The sequence below is a fragment of the Centroberyx gerrardi genome, chromosome 8 (genome assembly GCF_048128805.1).
Source record: "Centroberyx gerrardi isolate f3 chromosome 8, fCenGer3.hap1.cur.20231027, whole genome shotgun sequence".
NCBI lineage: Eukaryota > Metazoa > Chordata > Actinopteri > Beryciformes > Berycidae > Centroberyx > Centroberyx gerrardi.
In genome coordinates this window covers 12,652,550-12,680,348 of record NC_136004.1, presented here as the reverse complement: position 1 = coordinate 12,680,348, position 27,799 = coordinate 12,652,550, and the positions used below count along the sequence as shown (strand labels likewise).

General features: G+C 43.7%; 2 protein-coding genes across 3 annotated transcripts; both read right to left on the bottom strand.

Moving 5' to 3' along the window:
• Positions 1-227: 227 nt before the first annotated feature.
• On the bottom strand, positions 228-21,235 carry LOC139930467 (rapamycin-insensitive companion of mTOR-like). Of its 2 annotated transcripts, none has more exons than XM_071923682.2 (37): positions 21,155-21,235; positions 20,982-21,029; positions 18,885-18,982; positions 16,860-16,924; positions 16,450-16,581; positions 16,215-16,278; positions 15,390-15,516; positions 14,623-14,792; positions 14,112-14,179; positions 13,603-13,670; positions 13,323-13,405; positions 12,270-12,357; positions 12,064-12,154; positions 11,862-11,928; positions 11,540-11,620; positions 11,307-11,407; positions 10,764-10,929; positions 10,123-10,224; positions 9,938-9,984; positions 9,694-9,829; positions 9,382-9,584; positions 8,977-9,103; positions 8,425-8,589; positions 7,772-7,848; positions 7,545-7,623; positions 7,282-7,391; positions 7,080-7,167; positions 6,828-6,920; positions 6,616-6,722; positions 5,816-6,045; positions 4,253-5,378; positions 2,957-3,216; positions 2,561-2,767; positions 2,322-2,474; positions 1,978-2,101; positions 1,691-1,829; positions 228-1,590 (listed from the first exon to the last, which is right to left on the bottom strand). In XM_071923682.2, the coding sequence occupies exons 1-37, from the start codon at positions 21,201-21,203 to the stop codon at positions 1,510-1,512; spliced, it is 5,220 nt and encodes a 1,739-aa protein (XP_071779783.1). In that variant the 5' UTR covers positions 21,204-21,235; the 3' UTR covers positions 228-1,509. The 2 variants fall into 2 exon arrangements, with proteins under 2 accessions (XP_071779783.1, XP_078141291.1); XM_078285165.1 differs by having other exon boundaries at positions 9,382-9,581.
• A 288-nt stretch (positions 21,236-21,523) lies between these two features.
• LOC139931171 (FYN-binding protein 1-like) lies at positions 21,524-27,250 on the bottom strand. The gene is made up of 18 exons (XM_071924610.2): positions 26,482-27,250; positions 26,190-26,298; positions 25,689-25,765; positions 25,543-25,565; positions 25,204-25,247; positions 24,942-25,061; positions 24,580-24,733; positions 24,162-24,321; positions 23,667-23,805; positions 23,453-23,472; positions 23,297-23,348; positions 22,757-22,791; positions 22,578-22,635; positions 22,359-22,458; positions 22,091-22,256; positions 21,968-21,998; positions 21,765-21,799; positions 21,524-21,656 (listed from the first exon to the last, which is right to left on the bottom strand). The coding sequence occupies exons 1-18, from the start codon at positions 27,248-27,250 to the stop codon at positions 21,634-21,636; spliced, it is 2,115 nt and encodes a 704-aa protein (XP_071780711.2). The 3' UTR covers positions 21,524-21,633.
• Between the last annotated feature and the right edge of the window lie 549 nt (positions 27,251-27,799).

Below are 27,799 nucleotides of genomic sequence, written 5' to 3'. Positions count from 1 at the left end.
CTCTATGGTACAGACATATAATAAATAGATCGGATCTGACATCACTCAGCTGATCTATGAATCATCTCTCTACGAGTCCATTTGTGTAGCAGCATTATAGCAAAAACAAGCCAATGGAAACAGAGATCCCCCGTTTCCCTGGAAACCTTTTACAAATCCTTAAATCATCGCAACCCCCCCACCCCCCCAACCCAACCCAACCCCCCAACCCCCCAACCCACCCCCCATCTCAGCCAATGATAGACAGTGATATTGCATTGTGAAAACGATTCAGGGATAATTATATTCCTGCAATGTAATGGCAGCATGTAATGGCAACCTATCTTAAAAAAGTTTTACAAGCGATTGAAAGACATTTTGTAAGGTGACATTACAACTTTGCCATGCTATCTGCACATGCAGTGGAAGTGAAGCACAGAGGTAAGAAGGCATAGAATGGGCAGCTGCTGGGCCTAAGCAAGATAGATTTTGGAAAAAGTGTATGAGCAGAGTTTGGTACTATGTCTGTAATGTCATTCTACAGAATGGAGGTCAGATAAATGGTACAACAGAGCACCTTTCCAAGGATCAAGCCACCTCCTGAGAATTCCTAAAACCACAAGCTTAATAATAATAATAATAATAATAATAATAATGCAATGGTTGAAGAAAAAACATTTAAGGTCCTAAGCAAGTAAAGGATGGCATAAACTAGCTAAAATGACATGCTGTTACACATGTACTGTGTAAGGGTGGTGTGTATATAGTGAAAATACAACACTAGTGATGTTTGATTGTCTGAGATATAAGAAATAGAAAAGTAATTGGCTGTCAGTGCTGATAAGAGGCTACAGGTAGTAGGAAGTGGTGAAGCGAGAGAAGCACAGCACAAATCTGGCTATAGCAGATTGAAGATTTGGGGTGGGATATGAACCAGGAAGGCTCCAGATAGTTTAAAAACAGCAGGACCTTCTGTAGTGTTTTGTTTCATAAGGGGAAAAGAACATGGGGTCCAGGGAATCACTGGGTAGACACAACAACATGCCTTATTGGTTTCATTACAGAAAACACCACCTCTGGAAAGAGATAAAATGTTGATATAAGTTTTTTTTTTTTGTTTTTTTTTTAAACACAGCGTGAGTCTTTGTCTTAATGATCCAGCATGTCCTTAAGCATACGTTGATGTATTATTGAGTGTTGCTCGAGATTGCCAACCCATCTGAAAACAGTATTTGGTTAAAACTGCTCCCCCTTTTTCCTTTAAAATAGTCTGAAACAGCATTAGGCGTGTTGGGTTAAATTTTGTTAACAGACATCGACATCCTTTGTTTCCAGCTCTCACTTGCTAGAAGAAAGGTGAGTGATGACCAGCTCCCCCTCCTTGGGCACGCTACTCTGTTTTTGAGCAACGGAAATATGCCAAATGTCTCCCCCTCCTTGTAGCCTTATCTTTCTCTCAGTCTCGCGCTCTCTCTGTGTTTGTCGGGCGGTAGGACCGGGGCTGTGCAGAGAACACGAGGCGGAGGATGATCAGGATTCTGCAGGAGGGTCCGCATCCTCTTCAACAGGTTTTGGTGGCTTTGTCAGGATTGCCTCTGCTTCCTCATACATCTGAAAAAGAAGATATGTCAGAATAATAAGCACAAAGACGCAGACAATATCATAAAAGGAATGGGGGAGAAGAAAGGAAGAAGAGTGAGTGATCTCTTACAGGCGTGAAGTGCACATCCTGGAAGAGTTCCTGTATGAAGCGTCTTGAGGCCAGGCGGAACATACAGTGAGATAGGAGGTGAGAAACCTCGGAGTACAGGCAGATGTCATCAAACGCATAGGGAAACTTCTCCTTTATCCTGAGAGGTGGGGGGAGAGATTTAACAGGTCTGTAAAAACCAGCTGGTATTGTTCCATTTCATGGCTATAGGTATATATGCGTGTCTTAAAGAATGACTTCAAAGAATGACTGTGTGTGTGTTTGTGAAAAAGAGGAGAGAGCTTTACGTCAGGAGTCCTGTCTCGTGGCCTTTGGTTCCTACAGAGGAGCTGAGGTTGACGATGAGGCGGAGCACCTCCTTCCTCAGCAGGACCCGGCAGGCAGGGGCGTCTTCTGATATCGCCTTGCCACCTAAAGGACACACACCACAGCCTGTAACTATCAAAACTCCCGCTACTTCACACACATTTCACATTAAACTGCAGTTTTATTCACAGGATCAGGGATGTGACTGGAAACACAAAAAGCAGGTAAGCAGTAAAGAAATTAGTTAATTATTTTTTAATAAAAAAATGACATCCTGAAAAAGCCTTGAAAACACAGATGAGGGTGTGGATATCTGTGGTCTTACCTATGACAATGTCACTGGGGGTGGGCGTGCTGCAGACTGAGCCTTGTGACACGGCAGCATCGCTGCAGCCCGACACCCCAGAGAACTTGGACTGAGGCATCACCTCCAGACGATGACCGCCCTGGCCTCCCCATGACGGGAAGTCGACATAGTCTGTCAGAGAGAAGGTGGTTACACTCTGCATCGAGGCTGTATATGTATGTCCATGTGTACGGGTGAATGTTTGTGTGCCTGCTCACCTGTCCGAGGGTGTGTGCTGTTGATCTGTGGCTGTGTGGGGTATCCGAGGACGATGGCTCCTACACAGTAGAGGCAGGTGTCTTCAGTGTGTTCCTGCAGCCCGGTCTCATCTGAACCCAGGGCGTGGTTCTGGTTCTCCCCTCGGCTGGCAATCAGCTCGGAGATACTGAACTGCTGCTTCAGCACTGGGACAGAGGGGCGGTCGCCTACAGAGGGACAGATAACAGAGTGTCAGTGCACACATACCCACCGTTTGTAATCTTCTCCTCAACTTATCTCTCTCTGTATTTCCACCTCTTATCTCTAAAGTCTCTCCCTACTAACCTCACAGCATGATTTTTGTTTCAAAATCTCTCAGATATTTGTCATTTCTCAGGGCATTAAGTTTCCTTTACCATCTCCGTCGCCAAAGAGGAAGCGTTTCCTCTCATCGGAGGGTGGGCTGATCCTCTGCTGAAAGTAGGGTGTGTCTCTGATGTGGAACATATCGTTGATGTCAAAGGGCAGTGCTAGGCCAATGTAGTCATCGTTGCACCCATAGGTGGCACTAGAGACCATGGAGCGCACTGAGGAGCAGCGGTGCAGGGTGCTCTGGTTGATGGGACTGAGTAACTCCTCCTTATCCAGGGAGGCGAAGCTCAGAGCCTTCAGAAACCTAGGGAGGGCAAGAGGAGAGGCGTGTGAGAGGATCCGGGGGGAGAGACTGGGAGAGAAAAGGAACATGTGGAATAAGGGAAAATGTTGGGTAAAGGACAGAGACAGAGACTTACTTAGCAGAGAGTGAGAAGGAAGATGGGAAGACACAAAAAACTGACAAAAACAAGGGTCTCTAAATACCTACATAGCAAACTATCATAGCAGCAGGTACAGGTCACAAACTCACAGCAGAAGGGACGTCCACCCAAAGTTTGATGTAATTGCCTTATCACAATGCCAATTGCATTGTTTTAAAACACACCAAAGCACCAAAGGACCTAACGCCTACAGCCCTACAGGGAGAATATCTTCAATAGGAGTTAGAGAAATTCATATGAAGGATCCAAGGCTAATTTGTCTCCTTGGAAGAGGAAGGGGTTACAGCTATAAGAGGAGGGAACAACCAGCAACTGGCCTTTCTAGATGGGGATGGATCAGTCACACTAAGGGACTACATGAGTCAAAGCAATACCAACACCACTGTAGGCGTAGAACTGTAGTTGCCACTAAATTAAAAGGAGCAAGGTTAACTGCGTCTGCAGTGCTAGTAGCTACATCACTAATGAGGAGGACACTGGGTTGGTCCACCCACCGCGGGACGAGGGTTCTGGACAGCCTGCGGTACGGACTTATGTTGCTGGGATCTGGACAGGTAACCCTCCTATCAGTTAACCTGATAGACACAGCAGAACGTGGACGAAACAAACAGTCCCACCTGTCACTGCTGAGGAAGACACAAACCAAAAGCTGGCAGATATCTGCTGAAGCTACAGTACCATATAAGTGGTCGCCTCTTGAGTTGGTCACTAGGATGAGTGACCATCTATTGTTCTATTTATACAATAACAGATGGAGGTGATGACAATTGAGAAAGAAATTGACAAAGTATGACCAACATTCATATAATCACCAGACAAAGAAAAAAACAAAGACATATTAAGTTGTAACAGTGTATGGTTTCTTCTATATAGTCCATGTAGCCTCGCCTGACTTACCTGCGAGGTGTGAGCCTGGAGTCCAGGCTGCCAGTCTTCATAGTGATGGTGTCAGTGAAGAGCACGTCTTTAGCGGGCGATGCCAATGCTTCGCTGTGAGACAGAGACGGGTGTATCCTCTGCTGCTGTAGCCTCTTCAGTGTAGCGTAGCCCAACGCGTCTCGCGGACTGGTGTACATGAAGCTGCAGTCCGCTAGGCTCTTGATGGTGGTGACCGAGGGGGACTTGAGAGACTGAGCTCGACGAGGGAGAGTGTGAGAGGAGCCGGGCGGTACCAGAGAGACAGAGTTGGACTTGGAGGCAGACAAGTGGTTGGTCTGAGCCTGGGGGGAGAGGGAGGAGAGAGTTTTGACAGTCTTGGCTGACACCACCGTGTTGAGGCTCACACAGTCAGAGGAGTCCGGTTCGGGCTCGGGGTGTTCGGGGTTTCCCACGGTCTCCCTGGAGGGGCTGGAGCTCATGGAGCTGATGCCGCTGGTTGTGGTGTCCGTGTTAAAGCTCTGACTGCGGCTTTTAAACTGAGTCCCTCCACCGCCTCCTCCACCCCCTCCCACACCGCCTCCGCCGGACGAGGAGCCGCCGTCGCCTCCCGCTAGACGTTCTCGGCTGCTCTGCTCCCTCTCCCGTCCAGGGGGCTCCGCGGCCCCGTGCCCTCCTAGACCCCCGAGTCCCAGACCCACAGAGCCTCCTGACACCAGCCCCGAGCCTCCTCCCCGGGCCAGCCTACCGTCCACAAGCTGCTCCTCGGAGCCCCCTCTAGTCCCCACAAAGGACGTCTCCAGGCTGACTGTGGGGCTTTTCGGCATTCCTCTGCCGTTGAACACAGGGGTGAAGACCTCCCCCTGGCAGTAGATAGAGGGCTCCGTCACCGTCCTGTTCCGCCTCATGCCCCCCGTCTTGAGTTCAGTAGGGGTGCGGGAGCCTGACGGTGTCTTGGGGTCACTAGTGGAGCGCAGCTTCTTGCTAGGGAGGGACAGGGAGTTGAGGAAGCGGTTGCGTACAAAGCGTGTGGAGGCCAGGATGGTGAAGGGACTGCGGTCCTTGACTGGTTTGGAGCGCAGATAGAAGGAGGGCTCGTCTGACTGGTCCAGTACCTCACACTTGTCATCGTCCAGGATGTACATGTCTGGGAGCACAAGGAGTGTGTCAAGAATGTGTACACAAGAAACACTTGAGCTGCCTAATGTCCCACCATAATCACCATGCTATATTAAACATAAGCAGTTATGCTTTTCAGTTTCAAGAAAATTGTTTTTTTCCCTCAAATTTATGCAGCAAGGTGCTCAGATCATCTACTCTACATGGGAACCTGTGGTGTAAGTATGAAGTTTCTGTCATGTATTGTTCTTGAGTTGTGTTCACAAGACAGATCAACAGGCACACAGATGCCACCATGACGACATAATGTCTTGTACACCATGTACCATGGTGGCAGGACATAAAAAGAAAAAAAAAAACACAACTCAAAACACAATCTGTTGTTCTGTTACAGTGGAGAGCAGTTTCAGAAATGAATTGTAAAAGTTCTTCTAATTGTCCCTACAAATAATATGTCCTACTTACTTGGTTGGGACTCGCTCTCGCTGTTGTGGCGGGAGCTGGTGGATTCGGAGTTTAGACTGAGCGTGCTCGGTACTGAGGAAAGCTCAGAGGTCAGCTGTGTGTCGACCTCGTCAGGAGTGACAGGCCACAGCGTCCGGCGACTGTGTCTGACCGCATCCCAGCCATACTGCTTCAGCACCTCACAGCCCTGCCTGGTCTTAGAGATCACACCCAGCACATACACACATGTCCTGGGGATGGGGGACGGTAGTTAGCAAACATACTACTATACAATGAGTTAAACTTACAACATAAGTTGTATCCATTGCATACTGTGAAAAATATTTGTCATTGCCCGATTTTTTTTCTTGGACAGCGCATTGAAATGTTCCAGGTCTTGACTTGTCACTCAAAGTAAACTCAAAGTAACACTAGGACTTAACACTAGCAAAAGTGCAATTAGGTAATCTACCAGCAGGCTAGGTTGACAATGGACACTTGACAAAAAGTGAATGAAATTTCCATGACCTCAAAAGCTTTAAAAACATTTTTTTCAGATTCTATGAGCTTTCCAGGGTTTCCATCAACACAAGAAGCACAGGACACAAAGGCACATTTCAAAGCACTAAAATGGAGCAAGATTGGTGCTCTCAATTAGTTAAAGAAAATCTCAAAGAATTTTTTTGTTGTGGGTTTTCCCTCTTCAAAATCATGCTCCACCTTCAGGAGTTAAGTGTGTGCGTGTGTGTGTGTGTGTGTGTGCGTGCGTGTGTGTGTGTGCGTGTGTGTGTGTATTAGTTTGTATTTGTGTGAGAGCTTACCCTCGTACAGACAGCACCTCACAGTGCTGAGCCAATGTGAGGATGTCAGGAATGACATTCTCCTCCTGCAGGAGATTCAGACCCCAGTTTGAAGAGCCAATGTTACCCTGCATGGACAAAAAGAGATGCCATTAGATCCCTCTCTAGAATTACTCTTACGGTGACAGAGTAACTGATGTGACAGAAACAAATTGACAGCAGTTGTTACTGACCAGGGCCCAGAGAGCAGCCTTCAGCTGTTTAATGCCCTCCCAGGTGTCCAGCATCGGGGAGCGAACCGTGTAGCTGAGGTCAGGAACCACACTCTGGAGACAGACAGAAAGAGAGAGAAATAAGGAAGAAGGGTTGTTAGCTAAATCTGCACACCCCCTTGCTTCTAAGAGCAGGGAATGTAGAAAATCAAACTGCAGAAAGAATAGACTGCACTGCAGAAACATGGCTGTGAAATAAGCTCAAGCAGTTACCTGAGCCTCCAGTAGATGGCAGCCTGTCTTGTCATGGACCAGCTGACCATACAAGTGCACAGGAAGATAGACATTTGGTCTTTGTAACCTAGAAACAGAACAACCAGTGGAGAAATCAGACACACATACTGCAGCATATCCTGTGGCTCTCCAGTTGATGACCAACAATTCATAGCTTGGAGTCCAGCTAGACTCCTCCCACCTTTGGTTGCTGCGTCTGACGTAGTTGTCTCCATCAACAGGTTTGCGGTAAGTTGTTAGTGCTTCGTTGAGCTGCTCCTCTATCAGGTCCACATACTTAAGGTTGTATTCCTGCAATCCAAGAGACATTTAGGGCGCAGAGCAACAGTAAAACTTCTATTAGAGCGTGGTGCTGTTATTAAACAGTAACCTCGTTAATTAAACAAGAATTAGCGAGTGGAACACAAGTGAGAGTGAATTTTGCTGCTTGCTAGTATGCTCTACCTTCTGCCATTTGTCCAGCTGCTTGCTGACATAACCCCTCTCATTGAGGTAGGAGAAACCCTTAGGAATGGACAGGAACCTAAACAGTAGAGACAAGATTTACAGTGATACCAGCACATTTAGGGTAATTATAGATGGTATGTAAACACTGCCAGACAGCTTTGTATTATACAGAAGGATTGAAACATGACATTGAGTCATGTACAGTGACTGTGTTGTACACCAACCTGAGGAGCAGCAGGAGGCCCTTGTCTCCCAGGTGGGAAAGAGCTGGTTTGAGCTGGATTAGAGCGTGGAGGTTGGCCTGTGGACCAGCACAACAAATCAGGTCAGACAGCAGGAAGACAGGACACAAAACACCACCATCAACAGACAGCAAACCACGCCCATAGCCGAATCTATCGGTTGACGTAAATCTTTCAACAACAGATTATCATGATTTTTACTTTCCCTTTCCTTTATAAATATCCATTCATGTCATGTCATCCCCACTGTTCAGGACAATGACAAAGACCGCATTTGCATTAACTTGATTGACACAAATATATATCCTTTATTTATCCAGGGTAAGATGGCTGAGCACCCATGCACTTTTCCAGCAACGCCCTGATTGACATTTATACAGTTTTACACATTCACACTGGGAACTCCCCAGTACAACCACAGCCTTGCACTTTAGGCCACTGAGCAGCGCCACTAGAGAAGTTGAGGGTTAAGTGCCTGGCTCATTGGCAAGTCAACAGTAGCCGTGGGAGAGGAGAGTGTTACTTCCCCTCACAACTCACTTCGTTACCCTCTAGGCTAACAGTCTAAAGAGAAGCAAGTCATTCCTTATAGTTTCTGACAGTATTCTAAGTGATGTGTGTTTCCCAGCAGTCACCTTGTCCTCACAGGCCTCGTCCAGTATGTCCAGGGCCTCCATGGACACGGCCTTGCTGTGGTCGTGAAGCTGGGTGACGAGCAGCTCCATGCCCCAGCTACTGAAAAACTCCACACCCGCACGCAGCAGCACACGGAGGTGCTTGGTGGCATAGAGCCTGCATGTCTGCTCAGTGAGACAAGAAGGATTGTGGGAGAAGGAGGGGACATGGTCAATCCGGTCCTTGCTGAGAGCATGCCAGTATTCAAATGGACACTGCAGGCATAGGACCTATGCAGTGTTGGGGAGTAGTTTCACTACATGTAATTAAAATAATAGTTTAACTACATTTTAGCTCAAGTAAGTTCAAATTTGGATAGTGTTTTTAGCTAACAAAACAGTATTTTCCTTGAGGGTAGCTTTGCTGTAGTACAACGTCTTCCAAGGTGAAGTAACTGGTAACTTGTGAAACTCTATTTTCAAAGTAGCCTCCCCAGCACTGGAATTATGTGTTTGTGTATTTTTGTGTTTGTACGCGTGTGTACAGTTATCCTGTCGATGTTGCTGTCTTACATCAGTAGCAGCAGTGAGGATCTTGGAGAGGATGACTCTGGCCAGGCCGTCTCTGCTGTAGTCCAGTGTGGATACAGCCAGCTTCAGCACAGCATCCTGGTTCTTTACTGAGCACAGGTTCAGCAGGCTGCAGAGACAGAAAACACACATGGAGACAAAACCAATCAAGTTGTTACTAGGAAAAAAAATGTATGTGGGAGAACTACAGCTAGTCTCAGTTAAAAAGTGTCATTTGTCAGGCTCTTAATAAAATTCATCTGTGTATTCTCCAGTGAATCCATTCGTATTTACTTAGAGAACTAATATATCAACTGAAAGCAACACTTCTCTGATAGTGTGACCCTATATGACCTGGGGAAGCTCAGAAATGCTGTGAGGTTTTCCTGTACCGTTTTGTGAACTCACCACTGAAACAGGCCGCATTTCTCCAGCAGTTTGACCCCGTGTGGGTGGGCGGAGAGTGTCCCCAGGAAGAGGAAGTAGTGTTGGCTGAGTGTGGTGAGCAGGCCGTTACTCTGAAGACAGCGTTCAGGCTTCAGCCCTGAGGACGAGGACAGCCATGACACCATGTCCCTCACCAGGTCCTCCAGGTAACCATGACCGTCCTGCTGACAGAGGGAGAGGGAGAGAGGGGGCCGATGTGGCTTATAAAATTACAAAAGGACAACCTAAAGATGAATGTGTGTGTGAGAGGGTGTGTGTGCACCCTCTTCTAACCTCATCAGAATCCATGAGGAACTCGACAAACTGACAGCCCACCACAGTGAGTTGTCTGGCCTTGGGGTGATCCAGCTCCAGCCCTGCATACAGCTTACTGCTGGGCTTGTAAAAGTACAGCAGCCTCCGCACAAACCTGCATCACAGACAAATGCAAGGAAGTATTCAAAACGAGATCAAAGAGAAATACTTCAAACGGTGTAAAAACTTTAAATGGTTTAGATGACATGGTGGGGGGTCTTACTTGTGCATCTGTTCATCTTTGTTGTTCCTGAGGTTTACATTGGGCCACTGGGAGAGAAAAACAAAAGTAAAACATAAGAATGAAAAAAGGCAGTTAGGTGTGGTGTGACACATCTGTGTGTGTGTGTGTGAGATACGGAGTGAAAGTAAAAGTTTGTCTGTAGTGTTGTATGAGAATAGTCTCACCTTGAGGATGGTGGCGATGAGCAGCCAGTTCCAGTCCAGGTTCTGCTTGTGGTTGAGAATGTGACTGTCTCTCAGGTTCATCATCAGCGCTTCCTCCGTGTCCTAAAGACAATCACACACCCAAAATATAAACTCTGACAATATTAAAAAAATATAGCTCCAGTCCTCAGTTCTGATTGGCTGAGTCAGGTTCAAAGCCATTGTATAAATAATGAATAAATGCACGTTTGACTGTGTAACTGTTAATTTTAATATAAATGCAGAAACCACAAATAACCACTTAACGTAATTCACATGTCGCTTTGTAACACTGTTGTTTAGTTACTGATCAAAATATATAGTACTAGTACTAAAATAACATTTCATTCTTATTGATAAAAAAAAAAAAAAAAAAAGATTTCCAGAACATTTGCATTCTTATTTTATTATAATGGTGTGTTACCGTTTTATAAAAGCAATAAGCCAATCGAGGCTGCGATTTATGGTAAATTTAGAGGTGATAGAAGTGGGTTTTAACTTCAGCGTCTCTAAGCTTACACTGTCATTTACATTTACACTGTCATGCATTTTAACTATCCTGAGATGTTTTTAAGGTACAGAGTGTACCAGTCTAGAACCTGAAAAGCATGTTCACGGTGTACCTTGATGGCATAGATGTCCCTGTGAGCACGTGAGTGTGACTCTCTGCGGCTAGGCGGCGACACAGACTTGCGGATGATGTGGTCCAGGTAAAGGCTGTGCGGTTTCGATCCTCGCTTCTTCTTCTCATGGAAACGCTTCAGATGGTTGACTGCCGCACTCGCCCGACTGGAACATACACAATAATAAACATGGGGGATGTTTGTGTGTGCTCAAGTACGTGTGAAATGTGTACCCTTTGACAGTTTAAGTGTACGGAAGTCCTGAAGGTACATGGTGGATTTTTTTTTTTTTTCTGGAGGATTTCTCTTTGCAAATCTTAAAATGTATTCACTTCTCCTGCAAGAGAGAAGTGTTGCATTCCCAGTTATAAGAGCACTACTGATCAAAGGAAGAGGAAAAGCAACAAAAAAAATAAATAAATCAAAACAAAAAAATATATATTTTGAGGTTTGGCAAGCAAATGTATTTGTATTGCAAAGGATTTTTTTGCAAGGGAGAACACAAGTGTGTGTGTGTGGGTGTGGGTGTGTGTGTGTGCTCACAGTCGTTTCTCCTGGGGGATGTCAAAGGAGGCTGCCATGTTGATGAGGGTGGGAAGGCAGTGCAGGTGGTGACTGTGGGAATGAGGAAGGATGGTGTTTGCCTAAACAAGGGAAAGGCGGGTAGAGGAAAAAGCACAGAAGTATTAATTGAGCATTAAAGTAACAGTAACTCAATCGTGACATTTTCAACACATGCCATGTGTCATAGACACGTTCCCCCCTTCCTGTTTTACCATGTGTAGTAGCTCTCCCAAGAGGATGGTGGCTCTGACAGCAAGCTGGTCGTCACTGCTGGTCACCACTTCAACAAGACCCTACAGTGACAAAGGTGGAGAGAGAGAGGAGGGTATGGCTTAATAGCAACATTCACAACCTAAAGCTGCTGTGCACAAATGCAGTGCAGATACGTGGTGTGAAACTGTAAGGCAAAATAATCAGTGGAGTCCTGCTGACTTTAGTTATACATAGTCAATTGCTTTGCATTTAAATATTGCAGACTAAAACAAATAAATAGGCCCCAATATAGATGCATATTGTTCGTGCAGATCAGCTCACCTCTAACAGCCCACTGGTGATGAAGGCAGACAGGACTAATGCAAGGTAGTTGTCCATCAGATCAGGCCTGATAAACCAAACAGAGAAAACTTCATTTAATGCAGCATAAAGATTGAGTTGCCATTTGTGATGGCAGTGAAAGCAAATTGCTTTGGTCAAAGTTCTACCTATTCCTTTTCTATGCTCTCATGTAATCTCTCACCTGGACCGGGCCCGATGGGGCAGGAGGACTTTGGCCTCAGCAGCAACAAACCCATCAGACAGTCTCCAGCTGTCCTGGAACCTACTGGGGTCTAAAGTAGACCAGACGGAAGAATATTGTATATGAGCGGAAGACGGGCTGATTTAGGTTTAGGTGGAAGAAAGTAGAAAAAAGAAATCCTAAGATTGAATAGTTGTTTTCCTTACCAACACTTAGAAGAGCTTCTGTGAAGTCTTGAGTTACAATGGGAAGAGGAAGCCTGAATATCTCATATAACACCTCCAACAAGCCTTTCTGCAGGGCAAATTACATTACAGGGATCAGATATAAACAAGACTGACGTGGCACAAATTATATTTCCCAGCACTCAAAAAAGCATCTCAATACCCCCAAAAAATATACATTTGGTATATACCTTTTCTATGCAATCAGACTGAAGTAATGAAAGCACAAGGTACACTGCTATGGACCACTAGCTAGCAGGCTGACTACAAAGCAATGGTTGATATGCTGCCATAGAAGACCAAGCCAAAACACACTGTGCAGATGGACCAAAGTTTCTTTTTCTTTTTTGGCTTTATTTATTCAGGGAAGGGTTTTGCTGAGAATTCATGCTCTTTTCAGCAACGCCCAGCTTCACAATCATGCAGTTACACACACTCACAGCTGGGAGCTGCCCAGTGCAACCAGTCCTCCATTGTTGGCCACTGAGTAGCTCCACTGGACCAGCAGGGACTGAAGGGCCTTGCTCATGGGCACCTTTGACAGCTTTGACTGTGTCATGGCTGCCTTAGAATTTACCTACATTGTGTTCCTGTACTCTGGCTCTAACCAGGCTCTTGCCCAAAATAGGAAAGCCTGTTTAATATAGCTGACAACCCGGAGTCACAACTGAGGAAGTTGATTCTGGTCTAATTTGAAGCACCCCATTTAGATTGAAAAATGCAGGTCAAATTTTCAATATGGCTCAATGAGTCATTGACCCTGCTGGGTGTAGTGGAGTGGTTCAGACTGTTTAGCATACAAATTAGCAATATCACTCAAGCTTAAAAGGAATATGTCTGGTTCAAAAGGAGATAAAAAACCCTCCTGGCTGGAGCAACACTTTACAGTCGACTATAAGAGGTCTTGCCTGCTAAGCTAGCGGCCATAAGTTATACAGTGCTTTTAAGGCAATAAACTTCCTTATTTGGTAGGAAGAATTTTTTAAATATCCACTCTAACAGCCATATTGGGTATGCAGCTGTTTCAATACTCACCCTAACTTCCATATTTGGTATGCAAAGTAAGCCAATTAAAGATTGGATTCCAGAATTTCCAGCCTTGCATAGGTTGATAATCCCTGGAAAAAGAAAAGAGTCAGAGGGAGGCATTTAACTCATGATTCAAAAGTAGAACACAACAACCAATATAAAATCAACTAGTCTATTTATCTGCAATTCTGACTTAAAAATCAGTCAAAATCAATAATTTTGCCTCCACAAAAGGACTAATATGACCATCAGTTCTGTGTGGAAATCATGAGTGTTGGACCCTTACCAGACCAGGAACGGAAGGCTGCTACTATGGCCATCCTGCTAGACAAGAAACGGGACTCTCGGTCTTCCCTGAGAACACACACACACACACACACACACACACACAGCACATTAATACACAATCTATGTATAGTACAGTTCCAAAGCATTTCACAAAGGAGCAGAAGGAGCAAAGAAAAAGCAAATGCAAGACAAGACACAGAAGCTAAACATAAAAGGGAAGTCAAGGAGGATCAATAAAAGATCACGCCATAAAAGCCTGACTTAAAAGATGATACTGATTTAGCCGGCCTCAGATCCTCAGGCAGGTCGTTCTGAAGTCTAGGAGCCCTGATGGCAAGGGCCGTATCACAAAAACACTATACAAGCCCTCAACTTGCTCAACGCATGATGTTACCAATATAGGAACACAGAAAACAGTAAACAGAAGCAAATGTCAGAACACTATCTTTTTGTTTCCACTGTAACACTGACACTCCCCCCCCCCCCCCCCCCCCCTCACACACTCACTTAAGTTGCCCTTCAGCCGTGTCTGCGTTGTGACGGTAGTGAAAATCTGTGAAAGGCGCGAGGATTTGCTGGAGGACAGAACACACACACACAAACACACAACAGATGGATGAGTACAAAATACAATGAACAATAAAATACTTTTTTTTTTTATACCAGTTTCAGGACTCTTCATCAGTTTTTGAAAATGAAGTGGACACATTCTTAAATATTCCCAACAAACACCTTATAATAATAATTAACCTGCTACAGATATCACATGACATCCATGCGGCTATTATGACTGTGGTGATGAGATGCCTCTGTCCAGGTATCTGTTTACAGACAGGATGTGTTGGAGCGAGAGGGGCTTTAGAGGACTGATGTAACTGATCACTGTAAGCTCCATGGGAAAGAGACAGGCAACCTACGACTGCTAATCCTGACTGGAATGACTCCCAGCCCACTGGCTCAATTGTGAACAATAGCCTCCTCCCAGTTCATAACTGTTTTTGTGTGTGTGTGTGTGTACCTCTAGTTCGACGTCAGCGCGCACGTACTGACGGGTGCGTGGGTGGTTGAGGAGATGGAGGATGGTGGTGATCAGAGCCTCGTTGATGCGGCTCAGCTGACAGTCAATCACACTCTTCAGGATGGTGCTGAGACCCCCCCTTTTGGCCACCACCTCTGGGTTCTTCAGGGCTACAGAGGGGGCAGGGGGCATCAGTAACGATGAGATATTGGGGGCATTCCACATTTCTTGATAATAAGCACACTATTATACAAGGTGTTTCTGTCTAGCAACATCACAACCTCCCTCTAAGATCTTCAAAGTGCCAGTATGTGTGCAGAAGGTTTTTAATTTATTTTTAGTTTTTTTTTTAATTTAATTTCCCTTGTCATTTGATTGATCTTCTTGTCTACCATTTTGCACCATGTTGTGTTCTGCTGCCATTTACATTATGAAACTGTGTTTGCTCATCATCCTGATTTTGTTTCTGTTTGTTTGAAGGTGGGGTTTTTTATGTTCTTTTTTTAATGTTTTTGTCTTTTTCCCCCTTGGGTTTTTTTATCTCACCTGCACAAAATATTAATTTGCATCTCCTTTGTGTTTTTTTTACCATCATAATCACTTTTTTTAACATCACTTTGATTTGATGTTTTAGTACTGTGCAAATAAACTAAAACTTCTCAACTCTATCTTCACTCATGCCGTCTTTAATATCTCACACACACCGGCCTAAACTCAAATAATCAAATCAATATCTCGATCTCTACAGCATCAGTCCAGATACGCACCTAGCTCGCAGACGATGGCGATGGCTGCACGGACCATGCGGTCTCTCTCCTGTAGCCCATCAGTCCCCACAGCAATGAGAGAATTAGCAACGGTGGATGGGAAAAGCATCGCGTTGACTGTGATAATCTTCAGAGGGATGGGGAGAGGGTGAGGGGGAAAAAGATGAAAAAAGAGTCATCAAACAGGTCTGAACAATCTAAATAATAGTAGCAAAACATTCACCAGAATCTGGATTGAGTTGTAGGCGACCTTTTCAAACACTATTCAGAAGATGCATTTTCAAATGCAAACAAAGTATTTGACAAACAAGGCAAATTGTATTATAATGCTCACAGCCAGACACATTCTCCCAAGACTTATAATGTAAGTGATAACAGAAACATATTTTTACCATAGAGGCTAGGCTATATGACAAGGAATGTACAATAGGGTTATATTACTGTCTGTATGGCCAATGGTCATTTCCTGAAACCAGAGCCTGCCTGTAAGTGTGAGTGTGAGTGTGTGTGAGGAACGTTTACAGTAAACTACAGAAAGAGCTATAAATACCCAAGCCCGCAGAGTCGTGCAAACCATCCACACACCGACACCAACGCCACTAACCCAACGATCATTCTGGTGGCACTATGCCGGCACAAGGCTGAACAGTAAGGGTTAGGGGGGCAATCGGGGGCAGAGGGCAACTTCCTCTAGCGACATGACAGTGTCCCTTCAAAGCAATTAGAGCAAAATCCCCACCCTCCGTCTATATCCGCACTACAGCTCACATAGAAAAATTGGAGAACGGTTGTAGGGGAAAAGAGAAAAAGTCTGTTTTATCTTACCTTTCTGACTAGTCTCAGAGCCTGAGTCCTCTCTCCCTCGTTGCTCTGCTGGATGTCGATGCACCTGAACCAACACACAGGGAACAATCAGTCATGTCTTTTTCATATATTGACTGTTCTTTTCACCATCAGCTTAACTTTCCAGAGGAATTTACAGATGTATGAATAAATGAAGTGATTTTCAGTTTAGCACCCCTCCACCTGACCACTGGTGTAGTCGGAGCAGGATTCTCACCTGGCTATCAAGTAGTCCACCTGTAGTCTGAGGACCTTCTGCAGCACGCTGGTGTCTCTGATGAGGTAGCGCAGCGCCCGCAACCCCGCAGCACGCACTTCCTTCGCCTCATTCAGTAGAGCTAGCCGCAGGCTAGGGGTGCAAATCGCATACTTAGATCAGCCCAAAACAGACCAGTACTTACAGCTGACAGCTATTTCCTAAGCACGAGTATTTGTGAAATTTTGTCGGCTCTTCACTCATAAACTCATCAAATTAATGTCCCAATTGTTCAATCAATCAATCCTGACTCAATACATCCATTTCACCTGGCTGCATAATAAAACAGACGACGATTTGGAAATATAACACTTTCCGATACAATGTACACGGTGTACCATCGTCTACTGCCGGTTGTTGACAGTACTTACCATATGATGATTTCTTCGTACGTAAACCCAAACTTCTCCTCATGGTGGCCAATGCTGCATAGCAGCTGCAACGCAGAGAGACAGGTCAAGTTGAAAATGATTTGACACACTCTAGCAACTCAGCATATATCCCAGGTCAAACATCTAGGAGGATTACTGTCTTAGAGTTCATTATGATATCAATGAGACTGTGTTCACAGCGTGTTAGGTCATGTGAAACATTAAGAAAGACCACCCCTTACAAAATGTAACCTTCTGAATGGGCCTTTATTACTTTAAGAAGATAAAGAACGTCAATTTCAACAGCTCTAGGGCTGGAATAAAATCTCCTCGCCCCATTGTAAACCACAGAGCAGAGCAGGAGGGAAGTTGGAGCAGGATGGGATGGGTGGACAGAGGCATGGTGAGGAGGGGGTTGTTTGGGACCAGCAGTGATGTCAGAGCCCAGGCAGGCAGGAGGAGGGGAGAGGAGAAGGGGAGGGGGGCATGTGACACTCTCCAGGGGGATTAGGTCACCCTCACTGTCCTGGAATCCTTATAAGGAATCGGCAGCCTGGTGTTCTAACAGACATACACACACAGACACGCACACACACGTCACGGATATTACCCTCCTGTCAGTTGTAAACAAGAGAGTCAGGTGTACGAACTACAGACGCACAAGCCAGACTCAGCCTCAGCCTCAGCCTACAGCCTCCTACAGTGCCAGCTGCCTAGTTTTCTGAAGGCCAAAACACACCGGCTACACTGCCACCAATAATCGCTCAAAATGTGTCAGAGAGCAACAGTCAGAAGTGGTTTGAGGCAGTTGGTCCCTCAGTAGGAATCAGCAAATGTCTGAACAGGAATCAGCACCCGGAGTCAGTGAACTCTGGGCAGAGTCGGCCAATCATCAAAACATTTTTGATATTTCTAAATGAGGCGTGAGGATGAGAAAAAATGATGTGCTCTAAGTACAGGTGACAGTGAGAGATTTTCCCTCCCACTTTCCTGTCTTTGCTGTTTTTTCCTTACATTTACCTTGAATCAATTTCAGTCAAAGTGCATATTACTGGTATATTACGTAGGGAAATAACTAGCAAGCGATTTATTTGTTTTACTAACTCTTTTGTTGCAGAAAGTTTCCTCACAGACTCGGGACAAGCCTTCCAAATGAGTTAGTGGACTGAATGTGCTCTGTGTAAGACCACAGCAAACAGATTCTGACCAATTTCCTGTCTTAACACTACTGACCAGACTAGTAGAACAGTTCTCAAGCTTCCAAAAAAAAGAAAAAGAAAAGAATTCTCTCCAAAATGCCAAAATGTCCTCCAAAATTGCTCCAAAATGTCAGAGACTCAGTTTCTGCAAATCAAACCTCCTGTAGAGGTAAGACTAACCATAACACACCACTTGCCCTTGGTATATCTATCATCCATGTACAAAACGGTGCAGATTTAGGTCTACTTATAGTGTAAACTGGGAGGAAAAAAATAGATTCTATAACTAAAGAGAGTGTCTCAAGTTCATAAGCACAACAATAACCAGACATTGGAAATCTCAGGTTTCAAAGTCAGAGTGCTGCTCTTGACGCACATTAGGAGTGCTTTCCCATCCCTAGAGCTCCTGTTACATTCACTGTCAGCATCACAATGACAGGCACAGCTAGGCCTACTGGCAGCAACACCCAAGAGGAGAGGACCAAGGAGAGGTCAATGGCTGCGCTACAGAGGAAGGGGAACACAGCCAGTCAATCTCTACAGATCTCTAAACAGTGAGTCAATCTCTACACGACGAGCCGTGCCTCTGTAACCACAGCTTTAATGATGCCGTGCTGCTGACTTCAGGGAAATAACTAGCTAGCAACTTATTAAGTTCTACCAACTCTTACTGTTGACGAAATTTCCTCACAGACTCGGGACAAGCCTTCTAAATGAGTTAGTGGACTACACAGCTTACTGTTCTCCCTCTCCTCTTGTTCATCTGCACTGGCCCAAAGAACAAAGGAAAAGCGGCGGTAAAAGCCTCATGACTTGATAGCATTACCTTTATGAAGTTGTTCAGGTGGCCCAGCTTTCGCATGTTACTGACTCCATGCGGTTTGGCCACATTTTGAAGGATTTCACGGAAGTTGTCAGATGGTTCTGCAGAAGAAAGAAAGGGAAATACAATGTAACCAAGACAAGTATTAAGCTATATTGCCATAATACCAGTCGATGAACCGTAATTAATATGTTGCAGGAAGGAAGTTGCTTTAGCTGGTCAAACTAATTTAATGTGTACAGTAAAAACAAGCTCCAGACAGTAATGTTTAACAAGGAAGTGCTTTTTTTGTTTTCCATTCCTTTCAACTATTATGTGACTACCGTAATGTTAAATGTTCTTGACAAAGCAGAGAGATTATTCTTAGGGGAGAGTATTCCCTTGGCAAGAATCAGTGGCTTAATATCTAGCCTGAGGGGAAACCAACTCCAGATATTTCAACAAAAAAGCGAATGCTGTAGAAACTAAGATTACACTTGCTTAAAGGGTTGCACAGAATATTTTCTCTACAATCAAATAATATACCAAACACTGCAGATAAATAGCATTTGGCTTCAAAGAATAATACCTTGTCACCACTGTATGGGTTTTGAGCAAGAATAATGACTTTGACACGTCAAGAAATATTACAAAGCTTAAAAATTCTGGCCTCTTATAATAGAGGCAAGTTTTCAACTGCTTTGTGGGCACTTATAATCAACTGACCATGTTAAGAAAACCAAATGTACAAAATGTTCTTTCAATCAACATGGAAAAATACTGAACAAAAGCATAATTTCCTTGCAGGTATCAGATTTGAAGAAATTATGCCAGTGTTGAAATATAATTTCCAGCCATACCCAGTGTTATATATCGCCTAAATGTATCAGCTGTGTATGCTAGACAGGGAATAATACAACAACATGTAGCTATATTCCATATTCTGCAGCAAATGAGTTTGGGCTGGGTTAGGGTTGTGTCCCGTGAGCAAATAATATAATAATAAACAACATATTCATTTTTCTGCCTTCAAACAATTTGGAAGAGGAGAGAGACCATGCCAAACAAACAGATGATTGTATGCATTTTACATAGGAAACATTAATTTGGGTTTTATGTGAACGGTTGCCTTCAGATTTTGCAGCAGCTGACACACTTCAGATAGACTTTGAGCTGCTTGGGCACAGACACGGATTAGTGTTCAATTTTAGGACTGTGCAGACCTCTAATGCCACTTACATAAATTATGTCATATACAGTCACACATAACTATGAAGCATATACCCCAACTTGAAATGAGGCTGTGAGGTTGACCTAGTATTCTAGACAAGACATTTCTTTTTTCAAAATCGTGATAAAACGGGTCCCGGCTAGTGACTGGAGCAGATGGAGACAAGTGTCTGTAAGCCATCCTGCAAGTCAGTAGTTCTGTATCCTGATCGTCTGGACACAGAGTACTGTTGGTTTTCTACCCTATCTGGGAGTTACTTGCATTCATTCACCTGGCGTCCCAGGTGTAAAATAGTCTGTGCTTAGATGGCTACAATAAAAACTAGCAGGACTGTGTGTCCCAAGCACTAGGATTGGGAACCACTGCTTAAGTAAACAAACGGGTATGCAGTGATGCTGCTGGTGCTGCAAATCTTGCCAGATTGTGCAGCTGTGTGCCACTAGTATTGAACCAAAGCTAAAGGGTGCGCACCCTCGCTATCTTGATGCTACTCTGCTAGCAGTCTCAAAACCCAATTTTTCATACAGCCAGCAATGACCAGTGACTCTTGTATGACTACTGCACTTATGACTGGTTGGCTAAATAATAGGCTATCTTGCCCACTCACCAATCAAAACAACAGAGCGTCGTCATGGCTGGTTAGCTGTGGCAGCTAGCTAACGCTAACTTAGCTAGTTAGTTAGCTCGCTAACGCCTGTTATTATGTTATTGCTTGCGATGTTATTAGACAAAACAGTGAGGCGAAACTGAGGAAATGGCAATGACAACGACCGCAGGAGTGCACTGACTAAATGAATTCTCACTTCACAGGGCCACTATTTGTAGGAATGATACTCATCCATTTTGAACAATAATCGCTTTCACTCTGATGTGATGAAGCCTCTGCTTACCTCTGGTCAGATCGAGCGGTACGTTCTCTTCCCCGCTGTCATTCCGACCTGTCAAAAACACACATCGCGGGCATCGTAAGGGAACACACCGGGGTCATCACATGCTTGAGAAAATCTATTTCTATAATATCCCGATAATACAGATATTACTGAAGCGAGTTTTTCACTCTTACCTCGCATCCGAAGACTTCGGATAGGACGGCCGCGGAAGCTGGCCGCCATGTTTCCAGGAACATACACAACACCGGAAACTTCGTGACTTCTCGCGAGAAAACAGGGAAGAGTAGGAGACCTCCCAGTGTACAGATCTTAGATCAGCCTGATCCTCCTTAATCCCCCTCTAATCCTTTCGGGGATATAAACGCAAATCTGACCTGACGACAGCATTATGCTCAACGGAGAGGAGCTCTTCAACAGCTCAGCACTGGCCGGTTTTCATCACAGATACACCCTAAAATCTAAGTTAAAATGGGGTGCAAAACTATATTTACTGACACTACTCATGTAATCATGGATCTTTATTGAAAAAGCACTATATATATATGTTACAGTAAATGTATTCAGCAATGTACAAAAACTTCAATGTCTTGGTTGGTCTTGGTTACATTTCTCAAATTCGGTCTAAAATCAGAGCAGTCCTCTTCATATTGCCTCAGTCATTATCGTAGATACAGTCTGTAGAAAAAAGAGACATTTTCAATTAATTAGTTTTTTACATTAAATAATTATGCATATGTGGTCTGTAAGCATGATCATATTTTGAGTTATAGCAGCATAGCCTACCTTCTCCAATGTCATCATAAATATCACTGGTATCCCTGTGTAAAATATTAATCAAATCTATAAAATATTGTCATACAGGCACAGATATAATTTTCTGTGCAGCTTCATTTGTGTGTGTGTGTGTGAGAGAGAGAGAGAGAGAGAGAGAGAGAGGGAGGGAGAGAGAGAGAGAAAGAGAAAGAGAAAGAGAGAGACAAACTTACTGTGCAACATGTGCTGTTGCCACATAGCCAACTGAAAAAAAAAATGGCAGATATAGTTTTAATTTCTATCCACTCAAAGCATAATACATGTTATAAAATCTGAACTGATTGATGCAAACTTACATTTTCCTTTTCTATTCCTGCCGATCAGTTTACCATCAATAGGTTTGACGATGACATCAATCACTTCTCCTGGCTTCAGCTGCAGGTCTTTGCTCTCCCATTTCGTAGTCATCATCAAAGTGGATGCTACAGTAACATCATACAGCACCTGAATTTCTCCTTCAAACTAGAATAAGAACAATTGAACTTTTTTTGTTGAGGAAAAACAGAGTAAAAGATAAAAATATTATCACCAGTATCACAATGAATAGTCAGTAGGAACACCTACTTTAAACTTCTTCCTGAATTCCTTTTCTTCTTTTTCAAATTTCTTCTGCTTCTTGGGATCCAACACCTCTGGCTTTCCTTTTGGAGTAAGCTGTGGCGGACTACAGGAACACAGACAACCATTGGAAGGTTTTTAAAACTCACTAACTAGCAATCATAATATGTAGGTGAACTCAGGTGTATTCTGCCATGTATTCCAATGACTGATGCTGATTTTTACTTGTTGAGAGGTGGAGGAGGAGGAAAGCTCTGGGATTCAGTATCATCATAAACCTCATCTATGGGCACAGAGACAAGCACAGTTTAGTACGTAATATTGCCAGGACCTCCCCAATGTTTTGTAAGATTTAATCACCAAAAACATTGTGAAAACTTGTCTTTGAATGCTGACATATTTACCTCCATCTGTGATTGGTAGAGGTGGAGGAGGAAATCTGGGAAAACAGAAGAATCAGTGTGAAGATGCAGTGTGGGATGCTTAGTACAGACCTACATATTGCACACTTATAAAGGTTAAGATGAAAAAAACATATTTCAAATTTAAAAAAGTGGAAGTGGTTTATGATGGTTGTAATAATAATATCAACCCCTAGATATCACCCAAACATAAGAATATACATTTTCTCAACTCAGAAAGCAGGCATGGACTGGGATAGGGAATATAGCCATGGACTTCAATAGTAGTAGTATTGTTAATATTATTATTATTAGTAGTAGTAGTAGTAGTAGCAGTAGTATTAGTGTATTAGTTGTAGTGGTAGTATTTCAGGTTCGGGTTAAACCAAGGCTTTTGTCATCAGTACAGACTTTCCTGTTTTTGGTCAAACACTGACCTCTACTGTCTCAGATATTTCTAGCACCTGTTTGCATTCCCTCTGATTTCTACTCCACCAAATCTGTCCCATCCATTCAAAACATAAGTACAAACACAAGTACAACCTTATTCCTTGGTCAGGACTGTCCACATCATCGTAAATATCACCATCCTCAACTGTTTCAAAAAGAGAAAAGTCATTACCGTAGACAGGGTTTGTTATTATATTTTAACAATTCCACAAAAAAAAAAAAATAAATAAAAAACAAACCACAGCTTACCATTTTGGCCTTCGAACCCACTGCAAAAGAGAGACAGCATCAAATCAGCAATCCGCATCAAAAATGTATGATGGAGCAAAGAAGAATCAATCATGTGACTGAAAATCTTTAGTGAACTTTTATCTTTTTAAGATGTCAGTGCAGTGTTTCAGAAGTCTCATTCTAGATTGTGCTGTCTAGTTTTAGCGACATGTCTTGTTGTCACCTACTGTACCTGCAGACGTCAACTTGGGCCCCGACGTCATCATAAACCTCTGGGTCTCCTCCGGACCAGTCAGACAGAAGCCCGGTTTTCGCCTCTTGTTTCAAACGATCATAGTCTATGTCGACAGACTTGGTCGTCACATAGCCATCTGAAACAGCAAAGCACATTTCACAACTCCTAAAAATCAACAGAGCCAAGGCACACTTCACTTTTAATGTGGTAATGTTCTATTTAAAGAAGAAGGAAAAAAATGTTAAAAAAATCAGCAACACCTCAACCACATGATCAGGGAGTGTGACAGAGTTTCTCAAGTGTTTTGTCTTCTTGTTTTTTGGAAATAGCCATTAATAAAGAGCACCTTCCGATCATTGCTTCGATATTTTATCACATGTATCCCCATTGCCCTCTTTCCTGATTTCTACTATACGTTTCATAACTGTTAGCAAGCACTGTGTGTGTGTGTGTGTGTGTGTGTGTGTGTGTGTGTGTGTCTGTGCCACTTACAGTAGCCCTCCATGGTCCTGGCCAGCCATCGTCCCTCTGGGTTTTCTGTGATGCGGACGATCTCTATGGTCTCGCCCTGCTTCAGAGGCAGGTCTGTCTTCCCTCCTTTACAGTCCAGCCGTGCCTTCCCCTTCTGGATTACGCAGACTGGCCCTTTAATCTTTAGGCATGGGATGCAGAGACGTGGGCTATGTTTGTTACTTGATTTTAATTCATACAGATTTACATTGAGTCTCTGACCTTTGTATAGTTTGCCTTGTTGGCTCAGCACAATGCATGAATTGACAACATTGTGTGCATATAATTCCATATATATTAGTGTCACTGCATATACAGTATATCATCTATATGTGTTGGTATATTCCTGCTGACGTGACATATTTTCAATTGTAAATCAAAAGTAGGTTTGTCCCTTTACCTTGAACTTCTTCTTTGCCTCTTGTTCCCTCTTCTCTTTGGCTTTCTGGAATTTCTTTTCCTGCTGTTGTTGTTTCTTCTCCTCTTTCTTATCTTTTTTGTCTTGCCCTCTCATTTCCACCGAGTTGTTGGTTTCCATAGGCTTCTGATCATTCCTGTTTCGTGAAAACATAGTTAGAGGGATGCAAAATTAAACCAAAAGAGGCTAGTTTGGCAGTATGTATAAAGTTTCTTTAGACTAAATTTGTGTTGATGAACTCTCACCATCTCTCCTCCAGCTCTTCATACATCTCCTCATCATTTAACTCTACCTGCTTAAGGTAGAGAAACAACATATTCAAGCCAACAACTCTATACAATCAACAACTTTGTTTATTTACACCACTTACTGCCTGTTTCTCCTTGGTGACTTTACTATGTTTTGTCTCCTCTTTTCCAGTCTTCTTATCTTGAGATGTTTTAGATTTCTCCTGCTGTTCTACCCTGTTGGAAGATAAAATGGAAAGTTAGAGTGGGGTAGTATACCATATACTGTACACTATATGGCACATTCTGCTCTATATGACTCATTTCTGTGTTGAAAGCAGCTCCTGAGAGTAAAAAGAACCTTAAAAATGCTTCTCACCATCTCTCATCAAGGTCTTCATACATCTCATCACCAAACTCTGCCTATAGTGAAAGAAAACATTATTAAGATAAAAATGATGCATACAACTATTAGTTCCTCATTGCTACACCAACAGTTTGCCAAATATAATATCTGACAGACAAAAACATTCAAGCAAAGGTCTCTGTAATTTGCTAGATTTCATAGTAGACCTCTCATTATGTTAGTTGCAACATAGCAGTCCAATTTAAAATCAGTTGAGTACCTGAGTGCATGGGGACAATCAAGTGCATGGTGCCGACTGAAATTCATTTTTATGCAACTGATTTTGGATGAACCACACAGGACAATAATTACCTCAGTCTTCTTTGCAGGATGTCCTGTAAAGACAAAACAGCAGGTAATTCAACAATCTTGTCTCTTGTGAGATGAATTAAAGGGCACTTGTCTGATTAAGAGAATTATTTATTTATTTGGTGTATTGATTGAAAATCAACTAGCACCTTCAAGGGGAGGAATTGGCGGAGGATTCATGACCCCAACATCATCATAGCTCTCATCCTGGTCCAGCTGTTGGCTCCTTGTTTATGGCCAGAAAGAGGGACTCAGTTGCATTAATTCAAACACTGTACCGGCAGACTGGGAACGGCTTTGTCTTTGCTACTGTATAACCACAACAAAAAGTCTTTAACTGTCTGGGTGGAGCTTGGCTAGTTCCTCTGTCCCATTTCTAAAAAGAGGTTTGTTGAGACCAGTGAAGATCTGATAGACAGCTTCCTGTGAGAAACAGAGCTCCAGCAGGCGCTTAACTATATGTGTCTTAAGCCTGAACGTACAGTGATGTACATTCTGCGACTCACTCATCAAACTGACAAAGATTAGGTCCGATCTGACCCTGCTCTAACCAACAATAACATACAATAATATACTTGTGTCTCTTGTAATGTTTATATCAATCTCATCATTAGCTGAAAATACATCAGCTTTGCAATAATTGTACTTACATGGCAGTTGTGTGGTTAGACGGTGGGCATGAAGATGGAGGGGGAGGGCAGTTATTGCTTTGAGGGGTAGATAGAGGAGCAAGAGGACCGGGTATTTTCATCCCTGGACCTATCACACAAAAATGCCATCTTAAATCAATAGTATCTAAAGCTATTTCTATGTAGGCTTTTTTCACCGTATAGTATAAATGATGTTGAGGAACCAATAAAGATATGAGTCAACCACATGCAGGATGGATGAACACGATTCTCCAAAGTGCAATTCAAACACCATTTAACAAGGGTCTCTCACCATTATTGAAAGATGGTCCATTCCCTCTAAATCGATGTATGTCAACATTAGGTGGCCTAGTAGGCTTCAGAGGAGGGTTTCCCAGAGCAAACAAATTAGGAAGGCTCTTCTTCTTAGGAACAGACGGATCAGTACTGTCTCTTTGAGGCTGATGTTGGGTTCCAGACGTCCCTACAAAGTTGGGCTTCTGCGTTGCTGGGGGTTTGGGGGATACAGAGTTGATGGGGTTCAAAGTTCGGGGACCCTCCTTCACCACGCCAATGGTGTCTGTCGCACTTTGCTGTTTGAGAAAAGAGTTTTGTTCGGCCAGAGGTGGTGGAGGTTTGACGTTGGTGCTCATGAGCGGTTTGGGGATGAATGGCGCACTGGGTTCCTGGGACTGGGAAAACTGAGACTGCAATGAAGACATGGAGGAGGTCTTTGGTTTGGGGACATCAGGGGGTTTAGGGGCTGGAGGGGTAGATGCCAACCCATTGTTGGTAATCCACGCTGGCTTGGCTGAGGCAGGAGACATATTGATTTTGTTGGATAAAGTCGCTTTCACTGGAGGTTTCATCACTGGAGTTCTGGGAGGAGTGGGCATGGAAGATTCACTTTCTCTACGTGTTTCAGCAAGCTTGGGCTTAAACAGTGTTGGCTTGAGGAATGACGGCCCTACATCCTCTCGGGGAGAAGCCTTACATGCTCTCTGAAAGGCGGGCTCAGGGGTGCAAGAGCTACTGGTGGTGGTCGCAGTCCCGCCTGATAGATTCTTCTCTAAAGCTGTCATCTTGGCTTGAAGGGAGGACCCAGCAGCCCTTTGTTGGGTTGCCAGTTTGTGGCGATTATCTTGCACAGGGCTGCCCCCTGTATCAAATCTAGCCATTAGACCCCTGACACGTGATTTGCTTTCCTATAGAATAGGAGAAGAGGAGAAAGAAAGAATTAATGTACAGTCTTGAGAAGGTTTCCATAATGTCTTGCCTTCACTTTGAGAGAAGGATAAAAGGGGGAAACCCCTACCAATCAAGACAGGAGTTACATCCAATGATCAAGAAAGAATAAAGAGGATACCAGTAATATAAACCAAATCATGACTAACATTTCAAATAATGCTAGTCTGGAACAAACAGTAGCACAAATAGCAACATTATACAAACACCTCTGCTAGCAAAGAGTTTAAAGCAGAACTTAGGGAACATTATCTTTTGCTTCAAATTCACATCTACCTTCTACCTCTAAAGCACTTTTACCTCTTAGCCTCCTCCTTAAATTCCCTAACATTTACCAAGCACTCACCTTATCTCTGAGCCTGTCATATATGCTGCGTTGATGTCTG